Genomic DNA, 22,216 nt, shown 5'->3' with positions numbered 1-22,216 from the left:
GGTCATATAACCTTCAGAAATGATTAAGAACTTTATATTTTGTCTTGATATGAAGTAAGAATTGTTTGTGGATTATCTGTGGTTTAAGGATATCATCAATACCAGCCACCTCTTAAAACAAATACACTCATCCATTATTTAGTTCAATCTAGGACTCAATCATAGTGATCTATTTGTACTGACACTCTATTGTCTTGTTGTCCTGGTGACTGAAGGCATGCATTTGTGAGGCAGCTGACCGAGGTTTAGAATGTAGTCATTGGCCAAGGAACAGAGAGAATTAGCACAAATTCAAAACAAGCCCCTGAAGTAAACCATATTTGTACAATATTCTATGTAAATAAACCAAGAGGTGGGGAAGAAACAGTTTTCTTTCAACATTTCTGAATACACGGGTGGCTCACAGGTTAATTTAAAAAAAAAAAAAAAGGAACATTCAGGCAAAGCTCTTCTAGGTAAAAACAAGATTTGCAGAAGTTTTAAACAGGTTTCAAAAACAGATTACCTCATTGAACAAAGGGGAAAATTTGGGCATCAGCAAGAATAACTGAGTGAAACATATCAAATAAATAAATTCATAGTAATTTTAAAAAAACCTAATTGCTTGCTGTTGGAAATGTTATGAAACTATTTTGAAGAGTTCAATATTGAAGACCACAAATGATGGTGCACCAAATCTACTGATATTTATAAATAGTTTTAATGTTCTTAAAAGAAGAATAAAACTATTGCATCTTAATGTAAATAACTTTTATTTATAAAAACAGCTTTTTCCAAAACAAAAAAATTAGTGAAAAGGCGCTTTTTTTTTTTTTTTTTTTTTGAGACAGAGTCTCGCTCTGTCGTCCAGGCTGCAGTGCAGTGGCGCCATCTCAGCTCACTGCAAGCTCCGCCTCCCGGGTTCATGCCATTCTCCTGCCTCAGCCTCCCAAGCAGCTGGGACTACAGGCATGTGCCACCACGCCCAGCTAATTTGTTAGTATTTTTAGTAGAGACAGGATTTCACCATGTTAGCCAAGATGGTCTCGATCTCCTGACCTCGTGGATCCACCTGCCTCGGCCTCCCAAAAGTGCTGGGATTACTGTTGTAATTTTTGTAAACTTCATTAATGCCTTGTTAGGTAGGAGCCAGCTGATTTCTCATCTGCTTCTGCATTTTTATGTTATGTAGCTTCTGGAAAACTCTGTGTACCCATGAAAACAGGAGTAAAAAAACAGCAAACTGAGTCTCAGTATTATTAAACTTTTTTTTTTAACTTTAAAGAACCTCTGAAAAGGTCCCAAGGATCCCTTACAAGTCCCAAACTGTACTTGGAAAACTACTGAGTTAGACTATCACCATTTTACAATTGCTAATTAGTGGATGTAGGCACTGAGCATTAGCTGCTAACATGACCAAAAATTAAAACTTTTAAACTGGTTTTTGATTAAAAAAACACCACACAACCTATGAAATAGTGGATCTTTCCCATTCCTGAAATTAAGCCTGAATCTTAAGAAACTACTACAGCCAACCACCGGTTTATAGGTAACTGGGAGAACAGAGGAACGTTGACACTACGTGGATGGCATTAGCAAAATCCAGAAGGTGGAATAAATGACTTGGTTAGCAGGAGGGCAGAGAATAAGAATGAGTGACTGGAGAGGAAACTTAGAGGATAAAAAAAGACTTAAAAGGGCGAGCAGTGTAGATTTCCACCAGTAGTGGCAAAAAGCCTCAGGTTAAAACCCCAACTCTCCAGCAGATAACAACTATAAACTCTGAACAAAGTCTATTAAGACACTAAAGAGCAACCACAAACAAGCTGAAGAGGAGAGAAACAGCACTAGGTATGTGCCTATGTGCTTTTTTTTTTTTTTTTTTTTTTTAAGGATCATCACTTGAAAGCAGTCATGCAGGGCTGCTAAAACTCAAACAGAAATACACAAGCCTTAAAGCTTAAAGTACAAGAAGACAAGAGGTTCACCACAGCCATAGCAACTGGAAAGTGAGGGCTAAATCCCAGAAGAGAGATGGCCAGAGAAAGAAAATAGGTACCACAAAACTTGCATATTCACTTTTCCCAAGTCTCTGGCTCACTCCTGACCTATGTGTGCATGGGGCTGACTTCAAACAGTTCAATTAAAGAACTGAGCAGATTTCAGCTGGCACTCATCATGGGAGCAGCAGAATTTGCTAAAGTAAAAAACAAAACAATTAAAACCAATAGTTTATGAAGGAACAAAACAGAATCCAGAGGCACTACATATACAAAGAAACAGGAAATTATGACCCATAATCAAAAGAAAAATCAAACAGCGACAGATTCTGCAATGATAAAGATTTTAGAATAAGCAGGCAATGACTTAAAATAGCTAGTATACTTATATTCAAAAACATATTACAGGCTGGGTGCAGTGGCTCATGCCTGTAATCCCAGCACTTTGGAAGGCCAAGGCAGGTGGATCACGAGATCAGGAGTTCAAGACCAGCCTGGCCAAGACAGTGAAACTGAAACCCTGTCTCTACTAAAAATACAAAAATTAGCCAGGCATGGTGGCGGGTGCCTGTAATCCCAGCTACTCGGGAGGCTGAGGCAGAGAATCACTTGAACCTGGGAGGCGGAGGTTGCACTGAGCCAAGATTGTGCCACTGCACTCCAGCCTGGACGACAGAATAAGACTCCGTCTCAAAAACAAACAAACAAAAAAACACAATAAAAAGACCATATTATATAAGAAAACATCCTTGCAATAAATAAAAATGAACAAAATCTGAGCAGAGAAATGGAAACTCTAGAAATAACAGAAAAAATATAAATGCTAGAGATGGAAAAGACAATATCTAAAGTTAAAAATTAGAGCTTAGAGATAACAGAAGAGTGAGTTTAGGATAAGAGAGAAATTGTCCAATCTGGAAAGTAAAAAGATGGAGGGAAAAAAATTAAGAGCCTCTGGAAACTGCAGAACAGTATCAAAATGCCTAACATCCATGCAATTGGAATCTCAGAAGGAGAGCTGAGAGAGAATGAGGCAGAAAAAATATTTGGAAGGAAAATGATAAAATTTTCCCAATTTGGTAAATGAAAAATGTACAGATTCAAGATCATCATCAACCACAAGTAGGATAAATACATACACATACACAAAGCATATCCAGGTGCATCACAGTCACATTCTGAAAACAGAAATAAAGTGTTTCACAACTACCCATCACTACAAAGAAAAAAGAATATAAGTATGAGATAAAGTAAATTTCAAAAAAGAGTATTATCAAACATAAAAAAGATATTACATAATGGTGGCATAATCAAGAAGACATAATAATTATATAACAGCACCAATAATAAAGTTTCAAAATACATGCAGCAAAAAATGATGTATTTATTACAGAAAAAAATATGTAAATCCACACCAGCTGTCCAATTCTATCTGCAGTTGCTTAACTAGACGAAATCAGTAACGTGGATCCACAACATCTAAACACCATCAATCACAGAGCTATAACTGTCATTTATAGAACACTACACCCAACAACTTCAGAAAACACACTCCTTTCAAGTACACACTGTACACTCACCAAGACAGAACACGTGCTGGACCATAAAGAGATCTCAATAAAAAGGAAAGCAGTGAAAATATATCAAAAATGTTCACTGATGATACAGAATTAACTCAGCAATCAATTACAGAAAAGGACCCAGGAAAACCTCAAATATGTAAAAATTAAACCACTACTTCTAAATAAATCAATGGGTCAAAGAAGGCCCACAAGGGCAATTAGAAAACATTTTGAACCGAATGATAAAATACATCAACATTTGTATAACACAGTTAAGTAGAGCTTAGAGGGAAAATGATCACTTTAAAATGTTAATAGTTGACAATATGAGTTTGAACTGTGCATGTCCGCTTAAACACAAATTTTTTCAATAAAAGTTACACCAAGTTGGCTGGGCACAGTGGCTCAAGCCCATAACCCCAGCACTCTGGGAGGCCAACGCGGGCGGATCATTTGGGCCCAAAAGTTAGAGACCAGCCTGGGCAACATAGTGAAGCTCTATCTCTACTCAAAATACAAAAATGAGCCAGGCGTGGTGGTGTATGCCTGTGGTCCCAGGTGCTTGGGAGGCTGAGGTGGGAGAGTCACCTGAGCCCAGGAAGTCAAGGCTGCAGTAAGCCATGATCCAGCCACCGCCCTCCAGCCCGGGAGTGACGGAAGTTGAGACCCTATCTCAAAAAAAAAAAAAAAAAAAATTTACACCAAGTGTCCCTGCCTCTTCCGCCTCCCCTCCACCTCTCCAGTCTGTTACCTCCAAGACAGCAAGACCAGTCCCTCCCTCCTCTTCCTCCTCCTCAGCCTACTGAACACAATCTACTTCCACTTAATAAACAGTAAATACATTTTCCCTTCTTTATTAATGTCTTCATAACATTATCTTTCCTCTAACTCTGTATTCAAAGAGCAAGCTGTAGAATCAATGACCTCAGGTCCCACCTTTAGTAAGCTAAAAATGAGGAAATAACCCAGAGTAAACAGAAGGAAATAATAAAAGTAAGAGCAAAGTAATTACAGATCCCATACACATTAAGAGAACAAGACTATTATGAATAACTTTATGTCAATAAATATGACAACTTAGATGAAATGAGCAAATTCCCTGAAAAGTACAATTTATCAAAACCAATATGACAAACAGATAATCTGCACTGTGGTCATTTTCACTCTCCACCACAGTGACACTCAGATCCCGGTGTGCCTTTCCAACTTCCCAAAGAGCCCAGTCATCTCAATTTGGGCAGCTGGTCAAAGGTGACTGAGTCATCAACTCCCAGATTCCACCACTTGGTGCCCAAAGCTGCCAACAGTGGAGGGAGAAATGAGGAAGGAAGGGAGAGAAAATCCAGCTTGGTCTCCATGTCTCACAACGGTAGCTCAATCAGGTAGACCATATAAAAACAGGCAACAGGCCAAATTTGGCCCACAGGCTTTAGTTGGTCAACCCCTGACCCAGAATATCTAACGCAATCTTTAAAAACAGAAAACTGAAGGATTTGTACTACCTGACTTCAAGATTTACTAGGAAAGCAGAGTAACCAAAAGACAGTGTTGTATGGCATAAGGGTTAACAAATACACAAATGACACTATATAATAGAGAGCATATAACCCGTAATTATACGGTCATTTTTTTTTTTTTTTTAATTGAGAAACAACTTCTCACTTTGTTGCCCAGGCTAGAATGCAGTGGTGCAATCACAGCTCACTGCAGCCTAAAACTTCCCCAAAGCTCAGGTGATCCCCCCACCTCAGCCTCCCAACTAGCTGGGAATACAGGTGCACACCACCATGCCAGGCTAACTTTTGTATTTTTTGTAGAGACAGAGTCTCACCATGTTGCCCAGGTTGGTCTTGAACTCCTGGGCTCAAGCCATCTGCCCACCTCTGCCTCCCAAAGTGCTAGGAATACAGACGTGAACCACCATGCCCTGCCTGGTCATTTCATTTTTGACAAAGACTCCAAAGCAACACCGAGGAAAGAAAAGTGTTTTCAACAATAGAGCTAGAAGTGTATATATTCATGTAAAAATATGAAACTCAATCCCTATCACACCATACACTAAAATTAATTTGAGATGGATCATAGATGTAAATGTAAAGCTTCTAAAATAAATAAGATTATCCTCATGATTTGAGAGGAAGCAGATTTTTTAAGACAGAGAAGAGGAACCATTCACTATAAAACAAAAAACTAATAAATTGTATTTCATCAAAATGACAAAACTTCCACTTGCCAAAAGATATCAAAAAGAAAATAAATGAGGGCCAGGCATGGTGGCTCATGCCTGTAATCCCAGCACTTTGGGAGGCCGAGGCAGGTGGATCACCTGAGGTCAGGAGTTCCAGACCTGCCTGGCCTACATGGCAAAACTTCATCTCTACTAAATTACAAAAAATTAGCTGGGACTGGTGGTGTGCGCTTGTGGTCCTAGCTACTCGGGAGGCTGGGGCACAAGAACCAACTGAACCCAGAAGGCGGAGGTTGCAGTGAGCCAAGATCGCGTCACTGTACTCCAGTCTGGGCAACAGAGTGAGACTCTGTCTCAAAAAATTAAAAACAAAAAACAAAAAACCACAGACTGGGAGAAAATTTTTACTAAGGATATATCTGACAAAGAAGAATGAACAAATTATAATTTATTCATAGAATAGAAGCTAATACTTGGTAATAAACAGGAAAAAGTACAGGCATCCACGTGCATAACTCTCAAAAGAAGGTTTACTTTGGTTGGGCACTGTGGCTCAGGCCTGTAATCCTCGCACTTTGGGAGGCCAAGACAGGTGGATCGCTTTAGTCAGGAGTTGGAGACCAACTTGGGCAACACAGTGAGATCTCGTCTCTACAAAAATAAACAGTATTAGCCAGGCATGGTGGCACGCACCTGTAGTCCCAGCTACTTGGGAGGTTAAGGGGGGAGAATTGCTTAAGCACAGGTGGTCAAGGCTGCAGTGAGCTGTAATCGCACCACTGCACTCCAGCCTGGACAACAGAGTAAGACCCTACCTCAAAAAAAATAAAAAAGGAAGGAGGGTTATTTTAAAAATCACATTTTAACTTACTTTACATGAATGTGAATAAAAAAACAAAACAGTGCCTCAGGAGTAGACTCCGTCTCTACTAAAAATAAAAAAATGGGCCACGCGTGGTGGTGTATGCCTATGGTCCCAGCTGCTCAGGAGGCTGAGGTGGAAGAATCACCTGAGCCCAGGAAGTCAAGGCTGCAGTAAGCCGTGATCCAGCCACTGCACTCCAGCCTGGGAGTGACAGAAGTTGAGACCCTGTCTCAAAAAATTCAGGGAAGGACTGAATAGGAAGAAGTGTCCAGTGACTGTCTGTAATGATGTTTATGTGTATATTTGTATAGGGCTTTGGATTACCAAATTGGAAGCAATGATCAAAACTCATCCAAAAGTACACTTAAGATTCTTAAGTTTCACTGTATATAAATTATACCTCAAAAAATTGAACGAATACTGAATTCTAATTAATGATAGATATACTGGGTTAGGCCCAATGGCTCATGCCTATAATCCCAACACTTTAGGAGGCCAAGGTGGACAGATCACCTGAGGTCAGGAGTTCAAGACCATCCTGGCCAACATGGCAAAACCCCATCTCTACTAAAAATACAAAAACTAGCCCAGCGAGGTGGTGGGTGCCTGTAGCCCCAGCTACTCTGGAGGCTGAAGCAGGAGAATCTCTTGAATCCAGGAGGTGGAAGTTGCAGTTAGCCAAGATCACACTACTCCAGCCTGAGCGACAAGAGCAAGACTCTGTCAAAAAAAATTAGGCTGGGCACGGTGGCTCACGCCTGTAATCCCAGCACTTTGAGAGGCTGAGGTAGGTGGATCACCTGAGATCAAGAGTTCAAGACCAGCCTGGCCAATATGATGAACCCTCGTCTCTACTAAAAACACAAAAAATTAGCTGGGCGTGGTGGCGAGCGCCTGTAATCCCAGCTACTCAGGAGGCGAAGGCAGGAGAATCACTTGAACCTGGGAGGCGGTGGTTGCAGTGAGCCAAGATCATGCCACTGCACTCCAGCCTGGGCAACAAGAGCGAAACTCCGTCTCAAAAAAAAAAAATTTTTTTAAATTTAATTTAAAAATAAAAAAGATACATATATTGCAGTTTATACAAGTAATGTGAACTAATGTTTTGAGCTTACTTTGAAATATCAGATGGACTGATGAAAGGATACAGATATCTGCTGAGGCAAATATAGCACAATGTTTATTGTACCTGTATAATTTTTCAACTTTTATGTATTTGGAATTTTCCATAATAATGTTGGAGGAGGGGAGGAAAACAGGCAGATCTGGCCATTGTGCTATGGCTCTGAGCATTCTCTGCCCAAGTCCAGAGTCTTGCTGTAGCTACCTAGGAGAGCAGGTTCTGAGAGACAATGTAGCAGACAGCCAAACCAGGCTCCCTGCAGGCAGACGAGCTGGTGAACCACTGCTCACCTGCCATAAGACCTATGACACTATGCTGCCATTAGATGGCACAAAGCAGGACAAGTTCTCCTATCAAAAGATAACTGCTCACAGACACTCCATCCTTGCAAAGAACCTAGGATCACAGGCCAGTATGAGATTGTCCTTGGGGAAGTAGTGGGAGTCATGGTCCAGTAAGACTGACCAAAAAATATCACCCAAATCAACAAGAAGTTCTTGCAGGCATGGCCTTTGGCTACTACTACCCAAACCTTAAACATCATTACCAATTCCTCAAAAACCTATGAGGCTGGAGGGCCTGTTTGTTTTCTTCTTACCAGCTCATAACGTACCCCATAACCAGATGGCATACTGTTGCCAAAATGAATGTCAGCTGCCGTCCTGACAGACCAACAGGCTTCTTGTCCTGCAGTAAGAACCCAACATCAATTTTAAGGAGACTGAGTAGCAGCTGATGCCAGAGCAATGGAAAAGACACAGGAAAAGGACTACAACTCAGATGTGTACCAGGTAGCACTCGGGCTGCGTCCGTGTCCCACAAGGCACTGAAGTCACCTGAGCTGCTATGTTTCCCGGGGACTTTAAGCCGGCAGGGGCCCCACGTTATAGATTATCCAGCTCCAGAATAACTACCTGGCCTGAGGCCCCCACTGTCTTAACACAAACCTCTGCCTGAATCTATGCCACATACTACTAATGCAGGTCCATTCCAGTCCAATCTTTGTAGGTGTCACTGTGATCCATCTAGCCTCCAATCCCTTTTTTTCTTCCTCTTTTTTTTTTTTGAGACAGAGTCTCACTCTGTCACCCAGGCTGGAGTACAGTGGTGCCATCTTGGCTCACTGCAACCTCTGCCTGCTGGGTTCAAGTGATTCTTGTGCCTTGGCCTCCAGAGTAGTTGGGATTACAGGCACACGCCACCACGCCCAGCAAATTTTTGTATTTTTAGTAGAGATGGGGTTTTGCCATGTTGCCCAAGCTAGTCTCGAACTCCTGGCCTCAAGTGATCTGCCTGCCTCGGCCTCCCAAAGTGCTGGGATTACAAACATAAGGCATGGTGCCCAGCCAAGCCTCCAATCCTTTATAAGCAATACAAAGTTTTAAAGCCCATTTTAACCACTCGATGTGTGGATATTACCTGAATCCTCATTCAAACAAACCATTAAGAAAAAAAAAGAAAAGTAAGATACTGATGAACAACAGAAAACTTAAAACACTGACCAGATGACTAGATTACTGTTAATTGTCATAGGGACAAAAATAGCACTGTTTCCATATATATTTTAAAGTCCTTGAAGTTTACAGATAACATGAGAGTTGAGTTTACAGATGAAATTTTATGTCTCGCATTTGCTTAAAAATAATAAAAAGACAGCCATGTGTTGATGGAAGTTTGTTACATTATCTACTTGTCTAAAGGCATGAATAACTCCACAAAAAAACTCTTTAAAAAAGAAACAAAAGCATCTAATGATTTATATTGTTTTAATTCGAGTCAAGTAAGATTTTTTTAGAAGATAACACACAATGGCAAGAAAAAAACAAGCTAAGAGATTACAGGAAGCTAGAATGGTAAGGCAAACAGCTAGAAAGAAATACACTGTAACCTGGAATATGTAATGTAAAAAAAGTTAAGTAAACTCTCAGAGTAGTTACAAACAACATCTAGCTTCTTCTATAAATCTCTGGGTTTTCTGTCATTCAAAAAGACCCACGGATTATGATATGTTCAAAACAAAGACATGTCTACATTTTCTACATTTTTGTTAGTGTATTTCTCTGAAAGCCAACAGTTAACATCAAATAATATACTCTAAATATTTTCAACTTTACTAAGTTACTACTGACCAGATTCAGCTAATATTTAGAAGAGCCATAGCGCCATACCTTCCTTTCAAAATGCTTAAAAGGCCAGACGCGCATAAATATGCAGACACTAAATAAATTTCCCTTAAATAATAACAATAGTGTGCTTTAATATTTTAATTGGATGGTTTTAAACCTCAGATATCCCTCTAGGAAGCTATTCCCTCAAATAATTAATTTTGTAGTTTAAAATGTTTTTCAATGTATTATTAGTGAATGTTTTCATTTATTAATACCATCATACTGACTGAAATTCTGCAAAAATTTATCTCCACCCTAAATTCAATTCAAAGCATGCCATGTTCCTATGTGATACTTATTTTCTGTGTTTAGGAATCAACTGGAAAAGTATCTTTGCCCATAAAAGCACGATCTTGGGCAAGTTACCAAACCTGGGGAAAAAAATTTTTTTTAATTTTAAAAAATAAAATAAAACCATGATCTTACATCTATATAATACATCAATTTTCAAAATGTTTTCCTATATACTACCTTCAAATCAACCTCATGAAATAGGCAAAACAGATACTTCCCACAGATTACAAAGGAAAATGAAGGTCAGGGAAAAGTGGTTTGCCCAAGGTGACAAGGTTCATAAATTAGTGATAATCAAACTAAACCACGGATTTTTTTGAGTCCTAGTAAATTAGCCAGGCATGGTGGTACATGCCTGTAATCCCAGCTACTTGGGAGGCTGAGGCAGGAGAATCACTTGAATCTGGGAGGTGGAGGTTGCAGTGAGCCAAGATTGCACCACTGCACTCCAGCCTAGGCGACAGAGTAAGACTACGTCCCCCCCAAAAAAAAAAAAAAAAAAAAAAGAAAGAAACTCATTTGGCTATATATGCTTGTGCATTTTCACTGCTTTAGGTATAATTAAGACGTACGTGCCACACAGATGTCTATAATGTCTTGAGGGCAGTAAGACCAATACAGAAGAAACTAAGAGCAATAACAAAAAAAATTTTTTTTTGTAAATCTTATAGTGAATGTTATTTTTTAAACAGTTTAAAATACATATGGGGGTGTTAGTATCTGAGGTATAAAAACTCCTGAAAGACTGATGGGATTAGAAGAGAAAAGTCAAGCAAAAATAAAAGCCAGCATTGGTAAAATGGCAAGAAAATTAGAATACAGATAGCACATGTGGAAAACAAAACAAAGATCATTGTAGTTAAAACATTTCTGCTGGCAATAACGTCATTACATTAAGAAGTCAGGTCATAAAAAGATTTACATTGCAAGCTGAAACATAAGAGTTCTATACATCTTCAATCTGCAGACCAAACTGGGTCATCACTAGCCTGTTTTTATACTGCCTTAATCTAAAGATGGTTTTTACACTAAAGAATTGTGTGTGGGGGGTGGGGGGGGGGGGAAGAGGGGGTGAATTCAAACAAGGATATGCAACAGAGAATACAGGTGGCCCACAAAGCCTACAATATTTACTATCTGGCCACTACAAACAGTTTGCCAACCCCTGCCATGAGCAACAGAATAGTTGTAAATCCTGAATTAATGAGTATGTAACTTAACTCTGCCACTCTACATGACAATATGTTGTTACTAAAATAACTATCAATTTTCATTATTATTAAACTCAGCAGAAAATCGAAGTTAAAATGCTCCAAGAGTTTAAATACATAACCCGAATATTAATGTAAATGACATGACAGTATGCTATGAAAACTGAAAAATCCCCCTACAGAAACCATCCAAACCAGGAATGAAAATAAAAATTGATAATTCTTCTTATAACTTCTACCACTTTAGATTCAGATTCAATAAATAAATACTATCTGACAAGAAATACGCTGGGAATTTTCACAAGTTGGCCTAATTCAAAAAATCCTAGCATTTTTATACATAGGTATTATAGTTACTACCAATAGAAATTAAGGCTAAAAAGCTTCTTGCCCAAGGTTCACAACCTGCATAGTCCAAATCTGAGCTTTCAGCACAAGACCACTGTACTTTTATTATGTCTCCTGCATGTAGAAGACTGCAAGGGGAGGGCAGGAATCATCTCCCTTTTTGTATCCCTAGGACCTAAGGACAGTTCCTGGCACACAGCAGGCTATTTTATTTATTTATTTATTTTTTGAGACGGAGTCTCGCTCTATCGCCCAGGCTGGAGTGCAGTGGCGCAATCTCGGCTCACTGCAAGCTCCACCTCCCAGGTTCACGCCATTCTCCCACAGCAGGTAATTTATTAATAAATCTCTGCTTCAAAAATGAATCAGTCATGAATGTTAACAAGGGAAAAGTGTACGTTATTGCATGAGTTTTCAAAGCAATCATTTTGTTTTGTTTTTAATCCAGTATAGAGATAATCAAATACTGGCATGCAATGCCTGATTTTACTCCTACACATAGACCATGCCTGTGGAGCATTAATAGTAATGTCTTCTTTTTTTTTCTTTTTTTTTTTTTTTGAGACAGTCTCGCTCTGTTGCCCAGGCTGAAGTGCAGTGGCACAATCTCACTGTAACCTCCACCTCCCAGGTTCAAGCGATTCTCCCACCTCAGTCTCCCAAGTACCTGGGATTACAGGCACACACCACCATGCCTGGCTAATTTTTTTTTTTTTAATATATATATATTTTTAGTAGAGACAGAGTTTCGCCACGTTGGCCAGGCTGGTCTTGAACTCCTGGCCTCAACTGATCCATTCGCCTCAGCCTCCCAAAGAGCTGGGATTACAAGCATGAGCCACCGCACTTGGCCAGTAGTAATGCTTTTACTTTTAGTCTTCAAACATATTAGGAAGGTTAACTTACCACTAGAAAACATAAACTATACATATTTCAAAATAAAATTATTTCTAAATTTTCTTCTCCATTGAATTATCTACTTACAGCAGTGTTCACCAGTCCACCTTCCATTAACTTTATAATCAGAAGTTAATCCAACTTCCTTTAACTAGAAAACCATAATTTGCCCATGACATCACAAATGAGGACGTACAGAAAATCACTATAGATTTTTTTTTTTTTTTTTTTTTTTGAGACAGTATCTCGCTTGGTCACCGAGACTGGTGTGCAGTTGCATGATCATGACTTACTGCAGCCTTGAACTCCAGGGCTCAAGCAATGCTCCCACCTCAGCCTCCTGGGTAGCCGGGACTACAGATGTGTACCACCACACCTGGCTAATTTTTAAATTTTTGTAGAGATGGGATCTCGCTTTGTTGCCTAGGTTGATCTCGAATTCCTGGCCTCAAGGGATCCTCCCACCTCCACCTCCCAAAGTGCTGGGATTACAGGGGAGCTACAGTGCCAAGATCACTACAGGTTTTTTTTTAAAGTAACTGTATGATACAAAAGAAATACATGGAAACTTTTTGTGAAATATTCTGGTTCTGAAAAAAATGACAAAAATTACTTCAGCAAATAAATACAAAGTGCTCCAATGTGAAATATTTTACTAGCATCTGGCATATTATGTGCTGTAACTTAATTATATACATATCTCCTCCACCAAACACACTGTAGAAGTCTATAAACACTAAAGTAATAGTCAAGAAATTTGTGAACCACATCTGTAGAAACTAATGATCTACTCTGTAAGTATGGTCTCTATGCATATCTATAAATAGTAATAACATTATTTGCTTACCACAGCTACCAATACAGATATACTTTATTGATGACTAAAATAAAATTAGTATTGCCATCAGTTGTGTGATTGTATCCATGCCCTTTGCCCTGTAACTTGGTAGCCCCTCTCACTCTGATTCTGGGCTTGGAGCATGACTTTCTTTGGCAATAGGATGTTCAACTACAATGCAAGTATTAAGACAGAATTAAATTATATATGCAGAAAACCATACACAGATGTTTCCCACATATAAATGTCTGGAGGAACATTCATAGCATATGGCATGCAGGTTAATTCTATTCAACACATTACAAGTCATTCATCATTCATGGTGCTTGCCTGCTTAAGCCAGCAACATCTTCCAATAGTGACAACAACCAAACATGCCCCACAGCTCACTAAAACTCCCTGGTGGGGATCAAAGATCCAAGGCTGCTGCCAAAGCCAATATACTTTCTGATCTTTTAATTTTGGAAATACTCATCTTCAGGCATGAACTCATTCATGCACAAGATGTATGATAGAGCCTTTTTAATCCAAAACTTATGTGACTGAATATGGCCCTTTCCAAACTATTAAAAGGTGACGAGAGAATATGGCAACTTATTTTGAAATGTAAACTTACGTTCTGGTACTATTCCCTATGCAAGTGATACTTACCATTTAAAGGTTTAAAAAAGATAAACTGATAATAAAACACTTGCACGTGAAATCCATAAAGATTTGGTTATAAAGCTGTACCAACTGTCCCACACTTCGTATCTTCATCATCCTCTACACACCTCTCAAAATTTTAAGAACACAGATACTGTTAATACTGTAAAGAACCAAACATACCTGTCCGTTATTTTGGTTCTAAGATGTTCTTTGGTATACTATAAGAAGGTATGTTTGTCTTCCTTAACAAGCATTTACAAGGTTAGTATATTTCCTAGCAACCTATTGCAAGTTTCCCTTTTTCTTTTTGTACTGTTTGCTCCATCTTCAGTGACTTCCACTACCAGCTTAGGTTCTAGTTACCCTCAAAAACCAACAAATGTGTTATCTGTTCTGTCGGGTCTTCCCAATCCTCTCCTTTCCACCAAAATACTGATTCCCTTTTCCATACTACTGCTGATACTTCTTATTCTTATCATTATTTATCTAATACCATGTTGCAATTATCTGTTATGTATCTGTCACACCAACTGTGAGCCCTTTGTCCACTAAGCCGGTGTAACACATCTATAACCACATCCCTAATAGCCAGCACAGTGACAGTGATTGTCATGGTAAGTGCTTTGAGTGGTCTATCAACTTGCAAACCTCTTTGTAGGACTTAAGATTCATAAATACATTTCAGTCACTTATAACATTTACATTTTGCTCTACTTTTTGATACAGTGAGTTCCTAAAAATTAACTAATTCTTTTTATATACTCTAAATTTACCATAATGCTACAGCCTTAAAAAATATTCCTTCAGAAATCCTGCCATACATGACAAGAAGGATGAATCTTGAGGACATTACACTAAATATGCCAATCACAGAAGTACAAATATTGTGTAATTCCATTTATATGAGGTATCTAAAATAGTCAAACCCATAGAAGCAGAGAGTAGAATCGGGGCAACAGGGGCAGAAGATAAAATGAGGAGCTGTAATTCAACTGGTATAAAGTTTCAGTTATACAAGACGATTAATTTCTAGAGATCTGCTATACAGCACTATGTCTATAATTAACCATAGAATACTGCACATCTAAAAATTTGTTAAGAGGGCAGATCAATGTTCCCACCACAATTAAAAAAATATATACTCCTTCAATCTTGGTATTGTTTTGGACCAGTCTCCACCTAACCTTATCTCACATATTGTTATATTTTCACTTCTTCAATTGACTGCTGTTATCACAGTTTTGCTACTCTGTTTTTACCTACTGTCATATTTTTAATCTAAAGATAGAATAATATTCTTTATTTCTGATTCCATTCTAATTTCCAAAATTTTGCACACTAAGCCAACATTCTAAGAAAGTAACTTCAAGTGTGCAATGTTAAGTTAATCCTACTTGTAAACTTTACACAAGTAGTTCAAATTGTATTTTAATCAATATATATTATTCTATGCTTACTCTTCATTAAAAGCCTCCTACCCTTTCATCCAGCTTTACATGTTCTTATAACGTACTCACATTAGTCTGGAATCTGAATACTCAAAATAATTTGTCATCGGCAAAATTTGGAGACTTCAAAATGTGCTCTCTTCTTTAAATAATTTAAAATGAAATATTTAAAAATATTTCATAGCTGTGAATTTATATTTCCTCACTATTTTAGAACCAAAAGCAAGTGGACATCACAAGTAGGCAAACAATTTTAAGGTATTACTTTCAGAGTATTAGGAAGAAAGGCAGAGTGTAAAATGCTTGCATATATTTTCTAAGGGTCCAAGGAGAAGATTAAAACTAATAAAATTTTAATATTTAACTTACTTTATGTTTATTAAGGATATCAAAGATGCAACCAGAAGAGTACCACTAAAGTACTACTTATCCTTTCTAGAAAATGAGACTTTTCTGTCAAATAATAATAGCTATTATTAATCAGCTTGGGTTAACTGGCTTATCCTTATGGCAGGATTATAAAAAAATGCCCACTCTCTTTGTTAATTTTATTAATTTTAAAAATATTAGAAAAATTTTTAAAACTTTTACTAATAGCAAAACACAGAGCTAAAAGCAAACAAGCAAACAGAATAGAATTACTGGAAGCCCATTAAAGGCAGAAAAAAAGCTTCCATCCAAATCTTTATACCATCTGGCTCCCAATGACACTTAGCTGCCACTGAGAACTACTAACCTCCTCCCTACTGAGCACCTGCTAAACATTACACATCACATACACATCCAAAGTTAAAAATTTACGAAAAATAGAGGACTTCAAGTGAAAGCTGATCACACAACACTCTAACAAGTTTAACACAACATCACAAAATGAATTCTCTTCCTCTTTTTTGACTTTTGAAGCGAAGACTAACAATAACTGTAATAATGGGTGTCCTCCGAAACGCCTTTTATATTCAAGACTGATGACTTTTAAATACACACATTTCACCTCAGATTTACGGTAAAGTGTTTATGTAGTAAACATTAATTCCAAATACATTATTAAATGAGTACATTTTAAAATATCTAAATATAAAATACAAAAATAACTTATTTAGACCGTGAAATTCAACATTTTAAATAACTTACTAAATCTCATTAAAATGACTGCCAACAAAAAAGTCAAAAATTGCAAAAAAAAAAAAAAAAAACCACTTACTTCATTTCCATGTTTTTGTAAGAATTCAATTTCCTGTTGTGTGAATGTTGTCATGGAGATAGATTTCACCCTGTGTGGTGGATTTAATCCTCGCCTAAAAGATAAAATATTTTACAAAATTTACTAGTACATACCACATTTTTAAAGTGACACATCTAGTAATTCAAAATATTTCTAACCAACACACAAACTTGAAACAGTGTTTTCATTCCATAAACTCAAAGTATCTTTAAATTATTTTAAACTATTAAACTTAATAATAAATATTAAGGTTTGGTTAGACTCATTAAATAATAGACTTAACAATAAATTCAATTAACCACCTAGTTAAAAACACAAAGTAACTGTGACACATGAGTTTCTAGGAAATGCAAATAGTGCTTTAGTGTGTTTCTGATGAAAAGACTATACATATGAAGAACTCTATGAAAGAATTATTAAAATTCTTTAAATATTTCATATTTCCTAAGAAACAATGATATAATAAGACCAGAGCTATACAAATATCCTTATCAAACAGCTGTTAGCTTTAAATAAGTTTAAGACTAATTTAGAAAACTATATTACAAGTAATATCATGAATTGAGGTAATAAACCAATTAGTAAAGTCCTATCTTGCCATCAATTCAAGTAAGAATTTATAATAAAGAACATTTTCAGTCACCTCAGAAGACAGTGAGTGTACAAGAGGAAACTGCAGGGACATACGGAAGAGATTCAAAAAAATTGCTGCATGCATGATTAAACAATTTTTAAGGTCCTTTAGAACCCTGAAGCCTTTTCTGTATGGATGGTCTTAAAAGGACTTTACCTTGATGTTTGAACACGCACATGAAAAACTGAGTGGAAATGCACTCAAACAGATTTAATAACTATTTACATGTTGTCCAACTATCTTGTGGGCAGGTCCACCCACAAGAATAATGGCCCAATAATCTATGCAAAATACCAAGTAACCTACGCAAAGTTCCACAGAACTACTTTGGGGTCATGTTCTCTGACAAAGGTCTCATTTGAACTCTAGGTTCTACAGCAATTACTGCAGTAATTTTTTTTTTTTTTTTTTGAGACGGAGTCTCGCTCTGTCGCCCAGGCTGGAGTGCAGTGGCGCAGTCTCGGCTCACTGCAAGCTCCACCTCCCGGGTTCACGCCATTCTCCTGCCTCAGTCTCCTGAGTAGCTGGGACTACAGGTACCCGCCACCACGTCCGGCTAATTTTTTGTATTTTTAGTAGAGACGGGGTTTCACCGTGTTAGCCAGGATGGTCTCAATCTCCTGACCTCGTGATCCACCTGCCTCGGCCTCCCAAAGTGCTGGGATTACAGGCGTGAGCCACCACGCCCGGCCAACTGCAGTAATATTTTTAAAGAATTTGTCAGTCAATTTGTAATCATTCACACTAATTAAATAGGATATTTAACAATGATATAAAATAATAAATGTACCAAAAGTTTTTTAAAAATATTTTGGGAACATTTTGAATAATTAAATATGGTGCGTAACATTCTAGAAATTCACGGTATTTTTGGGCCGGGTGCTGTGGTTCACATCTGTAACCCCAGCACTTTGGGGGGCCGAGACGACGAGCTCACCTGAAGTCAGGAGTTCAAGACCAGCCTGGGCAACATGGCAAAACCCTGTCTTTACTAAAAATACAAAAATAAGCTGGGCGTGGTGGCATGCACCTGTAATCTCAGCTACTGGGGAGGCTGAGGCATGAAAATTGCTTGAACCCAGGAGGCAGAGGTTGCAGTGAGCCAAGATCGTGCCACTGCACTCCATCCTGGACAACAGAGCAAGATTCTGTCTTATAAAAAAAAAAAAAGTATTTTTGTCAAAACACAAAGGAGAAGCTCCTCAATTCACTGCTTCTTTTTCTCCCTCCCCCTTGTCACAGATAAATGTCATCTTTCAGATCATGATCTGAATTAAGACAAGTTACACTTCATTTGTTTCGAATTTCAAAGTAGGGAAAAGTTAACTTGGGTTTGGCTGTTGTTTTGTTTTGCTTTAAATTTTATACCAATTTTTTCCTTCTGTTGTCATAAAATAGGGAAATAAAGGCTGAACAAGAAGAACTAAGTAACCGAAATTTTATTCTGGTAAAACTCTCAAACTTGGCCAGGTGTGGTGGCTCACACCTGTAATCTCAGTACTTTGGGAGGCCAAGGTGGGCGTATCACTTGAGGTCAGAAGTTTGAGACCAGCCTGGCCAACATGGTGAAACCCCATCTCTACTAAAAATACGAAAATTAGGCAGGTGTGGTGGCGCTTGCCAGCTACTTAGGAGGCTGAGGCAGGAGAATCCCTTGACCCCAGGAGGCAGAAGTTGCAGTGAGCTGAGATTGCGCCACTGCATTCCATCCTGGGCAGCAGACTGAGACTCCATCTCAAAAAAAAAAAAAAAAAAAACCACTCTCAAACTTAACTCTGAAGAAACAACCTCAGTAGTAACTTGCAAGTACCTTTACAGCTTGCAATCATAAAATAAGGCTCTAAAGACTAGTTTCAAATTTCCAAAAGTGGCCGGGCACAGTGGCTCATGCCTGTAATCCCAGTACTTTGGGAGGCCAAGGTGGAAAGATCACTTGAGGTCAGGAGTTCGAGATCAGCCTGGCCAACATGTTGAAACCCTGTCTCTACTAAAAACTACAAAAATTATCTGGGCATGGTGTCGCACGCCTGTAGTCCCAGCTACTCGGGAGGCTGAGGCAGCAGAATCACCTGAACCTGGGAGGCAGAGGGTGCAGTGAGCCAAGATTGCACCACTGCAGTCCAGCATGGGCAACAGAGCCAGACTCTCAAATAAATAAATAAATAAATAAATAAATAAATAAATTTCCAAAAGTGAAAATTGAGAAAAGTCATTATTACTCACTTAGGGCACAACACTTTGTTTCCAACTCATCAGTATTATGAGAACACTAATCCACCCCTTTCAGGGAGGGTTTAATCATTTCTGATAAAATACATTCTACCTTGCCCCAAAACAATTCGCAAAGGAATTAACATCTTATTGTTCTCTCAAATGCCTCTACTCCTTCCTTCTCACTTTGCAACTTTGTCTCTCCTTATTCTGTAATATCTCCTCCTTGTTCCAGACAAGCCTTAACCTTTCCACCTACTGGTAATATCTCCTTTTAAAAATGGAAAAGGCAAAGGAGTAACTTTCTGATGAGGACATATCAAACACTATTAAAAGGATGTATGTTTTGGAAATTTTGGAGCAAACAACTATACCCGTATACTTCTCAAACTGTTCAATGAGGAAACAACAATTCATAAAGCTGACCCTAACTCTTTTTAAGTTACGTCACACATATGTAATCTCACAAATGCAGTACAGTGTGTAAATATATCCCAGGCCCTATCATATCACAGGGTATATTAATGCACAAAGAAGGTATTCATATTACCTAAATAAGTGAACCTTTTGAACTTATGAAACAAGTACAACCAGAATGTACTCATAACCAAATGTGGAAAGGACATTTTTTCCAAGTGAAATCTGTTACAGGATTTGTTACTCGTTACAGGATTTATTCAAATGAGCTCTCTCAGTACACTCAAAATGAGATTCAATTTACAAAATGGCAGACAATTTTACAAGGCTACACTTATTACATAAATTGAGTAAGCATGAGGAAATTTTATGTGTTCATGTTGCTTTCTCTAATTGCTCTTTTATATTCCATTTATTCAGGGATATTAACTATATCTCAATGCAAGGCTGTACATGGATTTTTCATTTTTTAGCCTTCAAAAGCTTTGTACATGGATTTTACATGCTTATAAGAGTCTGAGAAAAAGCTGAAGACTGATTCCATCAATGTCTTAAGTAGCATTCAGAGTGATGAGTTGCAATGAAAATGAGTAGTCTCGCCCCTATACCACCCACACCCCACCCTACCCACCCGTGTGCCAAAACATGAGTAGTCTCAAACACTGATTGTGGGATAAACTCACCAATTTTTATTAAGAACCTCATTACTCCCATTTGACCCAGCTATGCCACTTTTGGGAATCAATTCTAAAAAAAGAATTGGAAATACAGCTGACCACCTATGTACAAGATGTTCACCAAACATTATTCATAATAGGAAAACATCAGAAACACTTCACACCAAAGAGGAAATGGTTAAACAAATAACAATTTTAAAAAGTATGACATTATGCACTTACAATTGTGCTTTAACTTTTTAAGATAAAAATTATATAGTATTCTCAGAGCTAATTTTTTTAATCAGCAAAAAAAAATAGACAAACCAAATACTCCAAAATGTTAACAGTTCTTGTATATAAGTGATGAGATCGAATGAATTTTTTTCTACTCATAATTTTCTATTCTCTCCAAGTTTTCTATAATAAAGATAACTTACTCTGCAGTAGAAAAAAAGGGTAAGAAATAATGGAAAGTCCAAGTGACTAGCAGTAGTATTCCAAAAATTTAGATTTTTAGTCTTGGCTTTATGAATGTGAACGTCTATGCTGAAGAATTAGAAAAAGAAATTAACAGAAGGAGGGCGGTTTTCCATTCTAAGGCTTTCTTTCCATTTTTCTAAAACCTGGAAAACCTTCCCTCGCAAATCCTGTGATACCCACCAGCATCAACACCTTATCTTGATTTCTCTAAATCAAGGCTTCTTAACTTTGACACTATTGACATTTTGGGTTGGATAATTCTTTATTGTGGAGGGGTGTCCTATGCATTGTACGATGTTGAGCAGCATCTGCATTCCTGGCTCTACTCACTAAATGTCAGTAGCACCCTTCATCAAACAGTGACAATCAAAAATGTTTCCAGACATTGCCAAATATCCCCCACAGGGTAAAACCCCTGCAGCTGAGAACCACTGTTCTAAATATAATAAATATGTAAATTAACAAGCAAAAGAAATTAATGGAAGTTCTTTGGCTCTCTACTAAGATATAAACTCTACCAAGGTTCAATCTTGCATAACTTTCTTTTCAGAACAACAGAAAACAGAATAAATATTTCTCTCTCTGAAACAATAAACAACAAAGTAAACATACATGTTTAAAATCCATATAGGATATATATTAAAATTTAAGTTAGAAAACAGACTAAGGAAAGTGTCCACAACAAATAACCAAAAATAAACTATATAATATAAAGCACTCTTATATGAACTGGCTGGCAAAATGTAAGTTAATAAGGCAGTAGGAAATTAATATGTATACAGTATCTAGACTGGCACTTTACATATTTAATCTCATTAATTTCTACTTCCAACAGTATGGCAAACTGAAAAGGCTCCTCTACTACAATATGATAGTCCATAAATTACCCCCCGAAAACCCTACGACTATTAACATACTATTGAACTTTTTAGAAAGGGAAATCTCTAAGGATCCCCCACCCCACAGAAAAGAAAGACAAAAAATTAAAAATTAAGCTGAAACCAGAAATGTGTCCCATGTTATA

General features: G+C 37.7%; 1 protein-coding gene across 11 annotated transcripts in view; it reads right to left on the bottom strand.

Moving 5' to 3' along the window:
- AGFG1 (ArfGAP with FG repeats 1) overlaps window positions 1–22,216 on the bottom strand; it is an 89,031-nt gene that overhangs the window by 52,778 nt on the left and 14,037 nt on the right. For all 11 annotated transcript variants that reach the window (XM_009444473.4, XM_009444476.4, XM_009444478.4 and 8 more), the window contains exon 2: window positions 16,771–16,864. In XM_009444473.4, the coding sequence (XP_009442748.2) occupies window positions 16,771–16,864 (94 nt within the window). The remainder of the gene's footprint in view (window positions 1–16,770; window positions 16,865–22,216) is intronic.

This window comes from Pan troglodytes, chromosome 13 (assembly GCF_028858775.2).
Source record: "Pan troglodytes isolate AG18354 chromosome 13, NHGRI_mPanTro3-v2.0_pri, whole genome shotgun sequence".
NCBI classification, from domain to species: domain Eukaryota; kingdom Metazoa; phylum Chordata; class Mammalia; order Primates; family Hominidae; genus Pan; species Pan troglodytes.
The sequence above is the reverse complement of the archived record's forward strand: the minus strand, read 5'-3'. Positions and strand labels throughout refer to the sequence as shown.